General features: G+C 30.5%; 7 protein-coding genes across 7 annotated transcripts; 4 read left to right on the top strand and 3 right to left on the bottom strand.

Moving 5' to 3' along the window:
* Nucleotides 1-144: 144 nt before the first annotated feature.
* Nucleotides 145-2,071, bottom strand: PPL_08671 (uncharacterized protein; the record flags this gene model as incomplete). Its single annotated transcript, XM_020579479.1, has 6 exons — nt 145-575; nt 831-1,095; nt 1,163-1,215; nt 1,372-1,587; nt 1,676-1,770; nt 1,854-2,071. 6 exons carry the CDS (start codon nt 2,069-2,071, stop codon nt 145-147), a joined length of 1,278 nt encoding a protein of 425 aa, XP_020430154.1.
* A 275-nt stretch (nt 2,072-2,346) lies between these two features.
* On the bottom strand, nt 2,347-3,078 carry PPL_08670 (uncharacterized protein; the record flags this gene model as incomplete). Its single annotated transcript, XM_020579478.1, has 2 exons — nt 2,347-2,742; nt 2,812-3,078. 2 exons carry the CDS (start codon nt 3,076-3,078, stop codon nt 2,347-2,349), a joined length of 663 nt encoding a protein of 220 aa, XP_020430153.1.
* A 132-nt stretch (nt 3,079-3,210) lies between these two features.
* Nucleotides 3,211-3,746, top strand: PPL_08669 (uncharacterized protein; the record flags this gene model as incomplete). The annotated part of the gene is made up of 2 exons (XM_020579477.1): nt 3,211-3,303; nt 3,444-3,746. 2 exons carry the CDS (start codon nt 3,211-3,213, stop codon nt 3,744-3,746), a joined length of 396 nt encoding a protein of 131 aa, XP_020430152.1.
* Nucleotides 3,747-4,152: 406 nt separating this feature from the next.
* Nucleotides 4,153-5,904, top strand: PPL_08668 (uncharacterized protein; the record flags this gene model as incomplete). Its single annotated transcript, XM_020579476.1, has 1 exon — nt 4,153-5,904. One exon carries the CDS (start codon nt 4,153-4,155, stop codon nt 5,902-5,904), a length of 1,752 nt encoding a protein of 583 aa, XP_020430151.1.
* A 514-nt stretch (nt 5,905-6,418) lies between these two features.
* Nucleotides 6,419-8,225, top strand: PPL_08667 (uncharacterized protein; the record flags this gene model as incomplete). The annotated part of the gene is made up of 6 exons (XM_020579475.1): nt 6,419-6,442; nt 6,546-6,772; nt 6,883-6,941; nt 7,054-7,170; nt 7,266-7,802; nt 7,879-8,225. 6 exons carry the CDS (start codon nt 6,419-6,421, stop codon nt 8,223-8,225), a joined length of 1,311 nt encoding a protein of 436 aa, XP_020430150.1.
* Nucleotides 8,226-8,572: 347 nt separating this feature from the next.
* On the bottom strand, nt 8,573-10,252 carry gdap2 (ganglioside induced differentiation associated protein 2; the record flags this gene model as incomplete). Its single annotated transcript, XM_020579474.1, has 3 exons — nt 8,573-8,810; nt 8,890-9,214; nt 9,295-10,252. The coding sequence occupies 3 exons, from the start codon at nt 10,250-10,252 to the stop codon at nt 8,573-8,575; spliced, it is 1,521 nt and encodes a 506-aa protein (XP_020430149.1).
* A 790-nt stretch (nt 10,253-11,042) lies between these two features.
* On the top strand, nt 11,043-11,978 carry PPL_08665 (uncharacterized protein; the record flags this gene model as incomplete). The annotated part of the gene is made up of 3 exons (XM_020579473.1): nt 11,043-11,257; nt 11,343-11,612; nt 11,705-11,978. 3 exons carry the CDS (start codon nt 11,043-11,045, stop codon nt 11,976-11,978), a joined length of 759 nt encoding a protein of 252 aa, XP_020430148.1.
* Between the last annotated feature and the right edge of the window lie 1,832 nt (nt 11,979-13,810).

Below are 13,810 nucleotides of genomic sequence, written 5' to 3'. Positions count from 1 at the left end.
ACCTGGAGTGTTTGGCCATCAACAGATCAGGAAGAAATAGTATTGGGAACCAATTTATTATTTTCGCTAGGTTTTTAGATGATCTTATTGATAGTGGTGAAAAGGAATTTGGAATGAAACAAATCAATAGAGCAATCAATATTTTTAAAATTGGAAAAACTCGAAAATGATCCAACTCCACTCGAATATATTATATTTGATTTTGTTCAGTGTTCCACCACAACAACCACTATCATCACCATCTTCACAACTACTACAACAGGAATCTACATTGTTGCTTGTAATGGTTGTCTTTGATAGGTGGGTCGATAGATCTGATTCAGTTGTTTCAGTATGACTATAGCTGTTGAATTTCACTTTTAACATATCTATGGTGGGTGGTGAGCAATGTAGGTTCAATATAGCTTTGAGTCTTGATTGCATATCCTCCAACGATGTGATGAGTTTCGATTGCTCCTCAATGACCATTGATTTGCTATGATGATAGAACACATCGAGTGAGCTGATGGCACCGATGAGCAATGACCACTTGTAGGCAATCTCTGACGATTCTTTCAGACCTTCATTAAATCCACCTTGTAATATTGATTGTTTCCATCTTCAAGACCATCTTGATATCCAATCTATAAATTTAAATAAATAAATAAATAAATAATAAATAGCGGGAAAACCTATTGGTTACATTTTATCAAACCAACCACCACTTCACACTGTTCACCAACACTCAACCTGTTTAAGTATTTAAAACGACTTGAATTTAAAACAATATTTCGAAATATTCAAAGTTTTATTTAAAAATTCTTTTGGTTAAGCAATAATTAAAGACATACTCTCTTCTCTGAAAAGAGGTTTACCACCAAGATATTTTTTACTGTATAAAACTCTTACAAATAGATAAGATGAAAGATAAGAGATGGAACTATTGAGGAAATAAATGATTAACGATCTGAATCCTGTTACTGCGAAATAATAGAATTTTAATGTTGAATCATCAAATGAAATATGATATAAACTAGAGATGAAGTACTGATATAGGATAAAGAATACTATTGTTCCAGTGTTCATTTCATATACTCTCCAATTCCAATTGTTAATCTAAGTTTAAAATAAAAAAAATGATAACAGTAAGAGTAAAAGATCTTTTTCAAAAAGAAAATCCAACAATTGAATACATTAGAAAAGTATGATAGAGAGCAACGGCACCAACAAAGAGAGCTGAAAATATATATTCAGTTGATACATAGCTGTAAATATCGAAATAGGTAAATCGTGAGTAGTTGGCATAGTCGTAGGTAAAAAACTGAGAGTTAAATTCTATGGAAATGGTGAGTCCGAAAAACACGATTACTAAGAATGTAATTCCTAATTTACTTGAAGGATAGATATGTGGTGATGCTGAAGGTTGAATTGGTATTTCCGGATATGGTTGTTTGTTGGCAATAAACAATCCAATGAATACCATTGGTGTATGAACAAATATCCATATTACAAAACAAACAACCATGTTTTTAAAGGATGGTGTGTTTGTTGCTCCAACTGAATTTGAAACAGACAACATAAACAAGATATAGTATGAAAATAGAATACCTGGAATTAAAAATGATATCTATAAAATCTCATGTTAATAAGTGACTTTTTAATAAATCAAACACTAATAATGATTCATTAAAAATACTTACTAAAAATGAGAATTGAATATCAAATTTTAATCCATTATTCTTTGCACTCATTGATTGATAAACTCTTTTCGATGTATATCCTGAAATAATACTATTTTGGTATAATTAAGTTTTCGTGGAATAAAAATGTTAGTTGAAAGTATGTTAATTTATAATTATGATTGTTATATTTACCCAGTGAATAAAAAACAATACAAAAGATTGGAATGAAGAGATCCACTGTTTGAATATGGTGGTATGATATTCGATAATATCAAAGTGATTAATACTGTGATGAACAACTGGAATCCACCACCAACCAAACTTGACAAGATCATCGGATTCTTTGGTGTTCTGAAAACATCATGTCTTACAGCTTGTAATGAAATTGCAATCTTTTGATAGTCAAGCATTCTTTTTCTCAAACAAAGCGGCACTTTCTTGTAGACAACATCGTTCGAGAGTTCTTCCAACGTCTGTGCACTTAGAATTCGCTTTATTTGCATATATGTTGCAATACCTATCAAGATAATGATATAGATTAACAAAATAATTTTGGTTGTACTAGCACCAACTAACACACTGGTAAGTTCACGGTCAATCAGTTGATGCCATCGATGTTCCCATGTGAAATTGCTCTCCTCAAAGGCGATCGCGTAGGTGTACAACAGAAACTCTTTGTCACTATCTAGATATTGGGCGCTGCCATTAGAGCTGACAAACCGTAATATAGATAGTTTTGCAAGTTGAATTGTCTGCTCTGTGGAAAAACACGGAGTCCAACGATTGTATACTCATCTTCGCTAACCTTGTTATACTGAATTGTGAAATATAAATGGTTGTTGATTGTCAATATTTCCTGATTATTTGCTCGATCGAACCAGTAATCTCCGATATTGATTGCATTGTCGTTTGAAACTCCACTCCAAGTGTAGGCAACAAGATCATCGATTTCCATCTCCATACAGTAACCCGCTTTGATAAACTCTGCCAACTTATCGTTGGTATTTCGATAACTAAAGATATCACAACCAGAGTATTTATTGATCACTTGAAAACCTGATGTTGGTTGCAAAAATGTTACCTAAATATAAAATAATAAGTTAATTATAAACTAACACTTTATAACAAATAACTTCTAAATAAAACATACATTATAAGGAGTGAGTTGTTTTCTTTCACCATTTAAAACTTGACCGATAGTTTCTTGAGACGATAAACCGTTTTCAGGTTTACAAAATGGTAAATCATAGTATGAATAAGAGAAGATTTTGTCTTGCGAAATCAACTTGTTCACATAGATCGGCAGAGGATCTCCTATTTTGTATGTTTTTTTTTTCTCTAATTGTAAAGCATCGTTTGTTAGAATAAACAATACTATAACTAAAACAATAATATAAATATTATTATTTGATTTCATTTATAACTGTTTAATTAATTAATGAACGATCATTTGTTTTTTAATCAAAAAATACAAATGAGGGATTTAGTAGTCCAATTTGCCCGACACCCAAAAAAATGTTTTACTAATGTTTGAATTGTTACAATTAGGATGCATTTGTTAAAGGATGAAAAAGATGATGGAAATCTATTTGAAAGAGCTAACTATCTAGAGAAAAAGATTTTTGATATGAAACTTGATTCTGTAATTATATATATGTTTTTATCAGACAGGTAGTATTTACATTTTAGCATTAACTATCAAGATATACAATAAATATTGTTTAGAAAGAGAAATATATTCAATCGCTAGCCAAGCTGTCAATGGCTCTTATAACAAAACAGAAACAAAGACAGCAACAGCAGCTACAACCACAACCAATGCAAGCTCAACAGCCGCAACAACAACAGACTTTACAACAACAGCAACCTATGCAACAGCAAGAGCCAATGCAGCAACAACAACCGCAATCCAATACTAGTTTGTCACTTCCACAGTCACCAGTGATGCCTAGTTCAAACAATATCCTTGTATCTGGATTCGAACAACTTTCAATCAATCCTTTCCAATTACAACAACAACAGCAACAACATCCACAGCAACATTCACAACAACAACAACAACAACAACCTATGCAGCAGCAATAACAACCTATGCAGCAACAGCCATATGTATATTGTTTATTTTTCGAAAATTGTACTATTCTTTCTTGATCAAGCCAACTCTTTTTAGAATATTAAAATACAATTGTCTATTTTATTTTGTGTTGGTGAATATGATGAGTCATCTAGTTTGCAAGTTTCCTGTATGGCAATATTTTTTGCAGGAAATGAAAAAGAAAAAAAAAAAAAAAAAAAAAACTGAAATAAAAAATAAACAAAATAGACAAAAAGGTGTGACGATGCAAAGTTCATGAATAGAATATTTTTTTCAGACAAAACGCGTTCATTTAAATTTATTGTACACACTTTTATTAGTCTTTTATTTTATCAGATAGAACTAGTAGTAGTAGTAGTAGGTAGCTGTTGTTGTAGTATTAAGAAAGAGAGAATAATGAGCAACAAGAGTTTAAATACAGTTACAATCAAAGTGATTGTATTTGGTGAGGATAACTCACTGTCAGTCGACTTAGCGTTGGACAAGACCGTCGGCGATTTAAAACAAGCGATCAGTCAGTCACATCAATCGAAACCGGATCCAACCACCCAAAAACTTATATTCTCTGGAAAGTGTTTGGATGACACTCATCTGTTATCAAACGTATTCAAGCAACGTGATTTAACATCTGCACAGCCAGTTCATTTAATACTTCGCAAACCATTACCATCGTCTTCAAACACTCCACAATTTCTCTCAACCAACAACAACACTTTCACCCGAACATCTACATCCCCTCCAACAAACAACAATAATCTAGATTATAATAACAATGCAGTAAATACATCTTCATCTTCATCTTCATCATCATCTTCTTCTTCTACTTCTACCTCATCTACTTCTACATCTTCAGCTTTACCAACAACAACAACAACAACTTCCACAACTTTATTACCAAACAATATCATTAACAACAATAATAATAATAATAATATAACAAATTCATTTACTTCAAATACAACAAAAATACCACCAACAACTACAACTACAACTACAACAAGTAGTGCATCGTTTGCAGTTCCTTTCAACTTTAGAAATGTTAATATACAAATGCCACATACAATGACATCTGGAATGTTACTTCCAAACTCTTTGTCTAGTAACAGTAGCAATAGTAACTCACCTCTATTCAGCGGTGCAAATGGACAACCTTTTAACAACAACAACAACTTGATTTCGGGAAATAATAATTTCTCATTGTACGGTCCACCACCAGCTTCTCTCTATCCACGTAGTAGAATCTATGGTACCAGTGACAACTCTGGAGCAACAACAGTAGACTCTACAATGACAGACAACACCTTGATTCAAGTGATCATCGATAATCTCAATGTTACAAACCAATTGCTACAACAACTCATGTTACAACAACAGTTAAACACCGCCATCAATGCTGTGGTAGCTGCACGAACCGCTGTACATCATCATCATCACGTTGCCGGCGCTGCACAACAAGCTCCTGCTGCTGCCGCCGCCCCGGTTCCACCCATCCAAGTGCGTGCAGTCGTTCGCAGAAGAATCAACTGGGGTGCACTTTTCAATTGGCTCTTCAAAATCGTACTACTCTGTATCTTCCTCAAAGGTGGTTCGATCGAGAGATCTCTTACTCTCATGGGTATAGCTGCTGTCGTTCTACTCTATCAATACTTTGCAAATAGACCTGGTGTACCACCACCAAGACAACAACAACAACAACAACCACCAGTTATACCACCAAACAACAACAACAACAATAATAATAATAACAATAATCAACAAGCAAATAATAATGAGAATAATAATAATAATGAAAATAATAATAATGAAAATAATAATAATGAACAAGTAAATAATAATAATAATAATAACAATGAAAATGTACAACAACAAGCACCAGTAGTAGCACAACCAAGAAATACAGATTTAATATCAGAGATACTTAGTTTCTTCTTGCCATTACTCTATTCTTTAGTACCAAATTGGAGACCTCAGGAAAATCATCAACCTCAGATTATCAATGAAAACAATAATAATAATGACAATAATGAAAACAACAATAATGATGATAATAACAATAACATTCAACAACCAAATAATAATAATCATAATAATAATAATAATAATAATAATAATGAACAACCTGTAGTCGAAGAAGATCTTGTAGAATAATTAAAATATCAAATATATAATAAATTGTATCGTCTTATCCAACAACGAATCGATTAAAATATCATATAAGTGGGTGGTGTGTAATGTTTTTTAATTATTTATTTAATTGTAAAAGTCAGAATTTGAATTTTGAATGGTCAAACAAACAATTTTTTTTTTTTTTTTTTTTTTAATAAAAAGTTTTGAGTGCGAATGAACAGCACTATTTTTATTAATTTACAATATATAGTAAAGTTTGAAAATTGATAAAGACTGCATAAAATAAAATAAAATTAGCTTATTATAGTGTAAACATCAATCGTTAATATCAACTGAGAAACACTCTCTTCACGTTTATAAATCAATCAAAAATTTAATATCATTATATAAATAAATAAATTAGATAGATAGATATCAATTGATTAATGTTTTTTTGATTCGATTATCATTCATTTCTTCAGTTGAAATAATAATAATAATAATAGTACTATTTAATAAATAAGAATAAATATAAAAAGTAATATAAGAAAAGAATATGGGATCTTTTTTTTCTAAAAAGGTAAATTGTTAATATAACTATCTATTGTTTTTTATTTTATTTGTAGTGTAATCAATTCAATTAGTTTGATTATTAACTATCGTTCTAATTACTATTGATTTAGAAAAATTTTGAGAAGGAACTTGCAGATTTAGAAGATAAGATTATACATTATGAAGATTATATAACAAAGACAAGATTGACGCAACACAATGTCTTTTCAAAGATAATAATCTACAGTATCATATTGGAGATACTATTGTTTATTGGCATATACTTTAGAACGAGATCAATAACTGTACAACAAGAAAAACTATTTAATTATTCCTTTTTAATATTATTCCCATTAGTGTAAGAATCAACAAAAACTAAATTTTATTATCAAAACTTGACTAATTATCTATCTCCAAACCGATCGGTTGGCTATTATAATGCAATCCAATATTAATATATTTAAACAGAGTCTATATATTCACTAAATTATTTAATACATTATACAAACAAATTATTCATAGAAATCGTAACTATCATTTCAAGCAATATATTAGAATCAATCTCTCTTCTTTTCAAACTTGTTACTCACACCTCTCTCTCTCTCTCTATCTATCTATCTATCTCAATCTAAATTATAGAAAAGAAATTGGATTCATTGAAAGCTAAATTACAAACTAGAATCGACGAACGAAAGAAAGAAACTGATTATGAAAATACACAAAAGATCATCGATAGATATGATAAATTGATGAAGAGTATGTTATACATTTTATAATGAGAATGAGAATGAAAATGAGAATAGAATAACAAACAAATACTAATCAATGAATCTGCTATCGATTTTGAACAGAGAAAAGAGAGAATGAAAATTCACCAACACAACAACAGCAGCAACATTCACCAAAGAGACAGGTAACTGGAAACTCACCAAAGAGAACTAGTACACCTGGTAACACTGGAAGTGGTAGTGGCAACGTAGCTACCGGTAATAGCAATAACAATTCTATTCAATCTCAGATACAACAACAATCCATTAGAAATAGACAGGTCACCACTGGTACTAATAATCAATCACAATCACCGAGTGGATCACCTCAATTAAATAGCAATGTTAATAGTAATATTGTTAGCAACAATCAACAAAATGCAAGACAACCATCAACCTCAAACAATAATAATAGTATGATGATGAGTCCAAATAGACAACCAATAGTACAACAACAACAATATCAAGGACAGAACAATCAACAACAATGGAAACCAAGTTGGCTTGACAAGATCGTTGATTATATCATTTCCGATGGTCCAAAGTATGGATCACCTTTGATCTGCGAGAAATGTCATAATCACAATGGTTATGTACCAATCAATGAGATTTCTTCAATTCGTAGGTTTCTTTAAATCTTTGTTTCCTTTTTGGTTTAAACTAATATCTTCTCTTTCAACAAATTTAATTTAAATAGAATTTAGATGCAGATTCTGCAACACCTTTAACCAAAGAGGTGAAGACCCACAGACTAGTAACTCTGATCAATCAAATAACAATAATAATGACAACAGCAATAGCAATATTAAGAATAGTAGTGGTGTCAATACTAGCAATAAAAGAGAAAAAGATCAACATCATTCCGATCGTGAACTATCTGATAGGGAAACAAGCACCGATGATGATGATGATGATGATGTCGATCATAAAAATAAAAGTTCAACAAATACAACTACAACTACAAACAAGAACAAAGAGAACAAAAAGATAAAAAACAATTCACATGATGTAGAAGATGATGATAATAATCAAATAAAGAACTAATATTAATAACATTTTATTATTTAGATGATAAGTATTTTGTTATTTTATTATCGGATGTTTTGATTAATCCAAACTTGGGGAATTTTGGGAAGGGAGTGGAGTTGTTTTGATTGATTTTAATATCTATAATATTAATGTAAACACTATACTTTAGAGTTAAACTTTAATATTATAATTATTTGTTTGTTTAGCTAGTTTTTTTTTTTGCTTTTTTGATTGTTAATTGTTGAGAATTGAATAAATATGGTTGGTTGGTTGGTTGGTTGGTTGGTTGGTTGGTTGGTTGGTTGGTTGGTTGGTTGGTTGGTTGGTTGGTTGGTTTGATACAACTACTCACCAATCAATGTTTAAGCAGCATCAATAGATTCAAATGAAAAGTTATCGATGTTGTTAATTTTGATTTCATAGGAGAATACTGATTTTGGAAGATTGATTCTACCGATAACTGGTTTCAATTGGTTCAAATTGTCATGATAGGTGATCTTTGTATTTACGATATCGTAGATAGGTTTCAATACTTTGAATGTTGCCTTTAAAAAGAATGTTGGATGAATTACATGTAGATTTGACACATACTTTGAATATCTATTATAAATATAATAATCATTAATTAGTTAATACAAAAAAATGAAAACAATCTAAATAACAAACTATTATTTCATACTTGAAAACGGAAATTTGTAATAACTTTTTGAACCATGAGATATCCGGTAATGGTACCGATGACATGTTCGAGTGGAAATACATGATAGAGAACTCACGTGGTCCAATAGCTTCGAAAATTCTTATAAAGTAGAGCAAAACACTCTCCATATCTTCTTTCTTTGGATCCAAATGCGATCCAATAACAACTACGATCGGTTTGTTATCGGGTGATGTCGATTGATATACGAAATTCAATTGTGCAATTCTTGCTAGATCGACTGTTTTCAACTTTTCCAAATAACCTAAATACATTGCTTCAATCTTTTCCTGTTGAATTTGTTCACCTGATAATTATCAACTTATGTTAATATCTGAGAATATTTTCATCATCTATTTATCACTGTGATCAGTTTGTCAAACTTACTTGTTTTCTTTTCAACACTTTTAATCTTTACAATATCTGGATCTTCCTTTTTGTAAACCAATGTCTTTGCTTGGACGGCGTTGGTGGTGAATGAAAGTCGGTCATCCTCCTCAGTCTCCACGTAGTCATCGTCAAAGTTTCTGAAAATCTGTGAATTTAAACTGTCGATTCTAATCTTTCGCTCCTCAGACTCCTTCTCACCAAACATATTTCCGCAATCCTCTGGGAGGTGAATCTGTCCGAGTTGCAGCTCACTCTCGTTACGCGGGAAGTAAAGTGGCATCCAACGTTTGTAATTCTCAATATCGGCCTCGTTCTCCAGACACAGAACAACCGTTGCCAACTGACTGGAGTGCTTCTCCAGGTGACGACGAAGTGTACGCAGCGCCACATGACATCCGAGTTCGGGTGGGAATTTTTTGCTGTTGGCGTGCAAGCACGAGAATGCAATCGTTCGACTGTTGCACTCGCTGGCCAGTCCGAGTGCAGAACGATAGCACGAGTTCAGCGCGTTCTCAGCGGCCGACAAGTATCGTGGATTATAGGTTGGAACGAATGTATGGATCACATAGTTGCAAGGCAGTTGGCCAGCGGTCGTCTGGATTGCCTCACCGATTCTGCACTCGCCAGCTTGCTTCACTTCATTCACCATGTCACGACCACCGTGCAGAAATATGTGGTGAGCCAATCCAGATTGGTAATCACTCTGACTCTTTACGGTGGTATTATTTGAGTATACGATGGAGCCGACATCGAGACGCCACACCTCACCAATCCAAAACACCATCTTTGAGTTGATATTATGGTCAATGGGAAATAGCGGCTCCCTATGAACAATGGTACCTGCTTCTAAATCATATGGATTGATTGTCTCAAACGGTGCAATCTTATCCCAACTTGTAAGAGTAAGATATGATCTTGACCATGGTTTACTATTATTATTTATATTTTCAACCATTTTATTCTATTTTTTATTTTTTTATTATTATTATTTTCTATATCTATATTTATTATTATTTTTAAATTTATAAATTTATTCCTAAGTAGAGTAAACTTATATATTATGAATATTTTAAAATTGATTATTGTAATTTAAATAATAATGTGATTATTGATCTATATTATTGTCAAATTACTTTTTTAAATCTTGTGTATGTTTTAAATTTGATCTAACTCTTTTGTTTGTGTATGTGTATGTGTGTTTATGTATTATGAGTGTGATCAATGATCAAAGTTGAAGTGTAGTGTTATGTTTGTGAATTACTTGATTCTGTGTGTTTAAATTTTTCATCAGGTGTAACAATCACCAATGCCTGGTCTTTCTTTACAAAACCTGTTTATTTTTTTTTCAATCCATCGAATTTAGAAAAATTAAAAAAAATCTATAAAAATACAGAATATCCTTTTGAATGGTATTTGGGCGAACAAAAAAATCGATCAAATCCCAATGATCTTAATTCTTTACCAAAAAAATAAAAAAAATAAATCTCATTCTCTTGATTTTCTCATTAAATAATAAGTCAATTGAAAACTCTATTGATTTTTCAATACAACAAACAAAATAAAAAAGTAATATATCTAGGTTAGATATCTTTTTTTACAATTAATTTTTTTATTTTATTTTTTTTTTGGAAAATTTTAACGGATATATTTTTTTTTTTTTTTTCATTTAAAAATTTAGTTGATTGATTGATTTTAACTACTATATTATAGTTACAATATACAAATATATTATATTATATTATAAAATGAGTGATAGTGTTATTAGAAGTAGAACTCGTGCAAATGTTGTAATCCCAAAGCTACAAGCTGAGGATGCATACTCTGAAGACGAAGAGGACGATGATGACTATGAACCTTCAGAAGGTGAGCAAGAATTAGCTGAAAACGATACAAAAGAAGATGAAAAAAAGTCAAAGAGAAAACTAGCTACAAAAGCAAAACAACCAAAAAAGAAACAACAGTAAGTAGTAACAAACTATTAAAGTGTTTTAAAAGTAAAAACGGTCTATATAAATATTAAAACTAAATCTTAACTTACTTAATAGAAAGAAGAAAAAAGGAGATGAAGATGAAGAGGAGGAAGAGGATGAAGAAGCAGAAGCTGTAGATGAAGAAGAAGAAGTTGTTGTAGATTTAGATGGTGAAAAAGAGACTGACGATAAAGATAGCAAAGATGGCGAGAAGAAAGAGAAAACTCTCGAAGAGATGATGAATGAAATTCCAGATACCACTCCAAAGTCAGCGGAAACCACGGAATTGGTAAAAGAAAAGACTGTAGAGGTATTCGAATTCGCTGGACAAAAAGTAGTTAAAGAGTATGTTATAATTCAGATATTTATATATTTGATTGGTCTTGACTGACTAAGTTTTATTTACACACAACTCAACTCAACAATAACAACTTTAGACGTGAAGTAGTAGTACCAAAACCAGCAGCTGGAATCGCAAAGAAAAAACCTGGATTAGATAGTGTTCTATCAAACTTGGGTGGTAAACCAAAGAAACTAACAACACTTCAGAAATCACAGCTCGATTGGGATAGCTATAAGGATAGCAATATTTTAGAGAAGAACGATATGGAGAGACAAGCAAAGAACGGTTATTTAGAGAAACAAGCATTTTTACAGAGAACCGACCAAAATCTGGCAAATACTATTAAAAATCTTTCGAAAAAGAAATAAACAATTTAAAATAACATAAAAAAAAAGATAATTCATACTCCTATTATAATATATACATTATTTAATAATTATTATTTTGTATTTTTATGCTTTTTTAATTTGTCTATGAGTTTTCTAATAATACAAATATATTAAATCATTATTTTTAAATAATCAAGATTTAATTACTTGATCAATTACCAATTGAAGAGAAGAATAAGATGAAAGAAAATTTAATATTATAATGTCATTGATTACCTTTTCTGTAATACAATTATAGATAACAATGATAATTTCGAAATTATCGTTACTCATGGGTTATAATCTCCGCTAAAAGAATCTCTGGGTAGGTATTTGCATGTAAGGAAATTGTAGGATTTTTGAGAATTCAAATACCAATGTGTCGTTGTTTGGCATCAAAACAAATCAAAACAAAAAAGAAATCGCAACCAATATAAAAATAAATTAGAGTGTGGAAGTGTGCAATAAAACTGTTTAATCAAAAGTTTCATTAAAAGCAAAAAAAAAAAAAACCATGTATTTTATTCTATTCGTCATGAATCATTAAAAACATAAAATTATAAAATCAAAAAATAAAAATCAAAAAATAGTAAATAGAAAATTCAAAGGTCGGCAATCAATGATCATCAGTACGTCTTGAAAACCAGCTTTATTTTTACAGCTCAAAAATTGAAATTAATAGGAAACACCTACCCTTTGATGACTGTGGACCACATTGTTTTCTACATTTTTTTTCGAATTACAAAAATTTTCAGCAATATTGTTTAAAAATAAATATCTCTGATTAAATGTTGCAAAAAAAAGTAATCAATATTTTGACCAAAAGAGAAAGAAAGTGCCGAATGATTGGGTCAGGTCACTGCGAGTAGAAAATGTATTTTTGTTGTGTGAGAGTGATTTGTTGTGTGTGTGAAGTGAGGACCTTGATTTTTTAATTATTGTTATTTTGTTTGTTTTGTTTTGTTTTGATTTTAATTTTTTTTTTTTTGGTGCATTGCTGCTGAAGAGAGCTAGGAAGTTGCGAGTAAAGTGTTCTTTATACTGCGATACTCTCATTTTACAAATCATTATCATAAACCAGACCAAAAAGTAAGTAATATAATATAATATATTAATGTAATAAAACAAAATAAAAAAAACAAAACAGAGACGGAAACAGAGAGACAGTGTCAGATTTTTAAACATTAAATCACAAATTAATTATTTATTGGCAACAATCAATTCAATTCAATTCAATTTCTTTGTTTGTTTGTTTTTTGTGTTGATTTCCTTTCTTCTTCATTAGATCCCTATATACATCTTCATCTTTGTGATATTGTTTGTTTTATAGATTTCAGCAGTTTATTATTAAGCACACAGGTTTATTGATTTGTCTTTTTTAGATAGATAAGAATCAGTAATAATCACCCACACCTCAAACTATTTATTCAAAAGTCTATCAATTTATATTCGGATTCAATTTTGTCGATAAATGGAAGTTAGTTCAAAATAGAAAAAAAAAAGCAAAATCCTTTTCAAAAAGCAAAAAAAAAAAAAAAAAAAAACACACTCCCCTATTTGTTACCTAAATTTAGGGATATCCCATCAACCCATAGCTTTTTATCTAAAAACATGTGCTCATTATAAATTTATTTCAGATTTATATTGGGATTTATAAATTAATGATGAACTCTAAAATACCAATAATATAAATAAATTACTGTAAAGTAGTGTAATGTAATGAATGATGATTCAATATTGAATAAACGAGATCACACCTACTCTACTTTTTATTTTTGATTTCTTTTTTTTACTATTGTTTTTGTTTCAAATAAAAATCAATACCTTTTTTT

The sequence above is a fragment of the Heterostelium album genome (genome assembly GCF_000004825.1).
Source record: "Heterostelium album PN500 unplaced genomic scaffold PPL_scaffold9, whole genome shotgun sequence".
NCBI lineage: Eukaryota > Evosea > Eumycetozoa > Acytosteliales > Acytosteliaceae > Heterostelium > Heterostelium album.
This window is presented reverse-complemented; position numbering and strand designations above follow the sequence as displayed.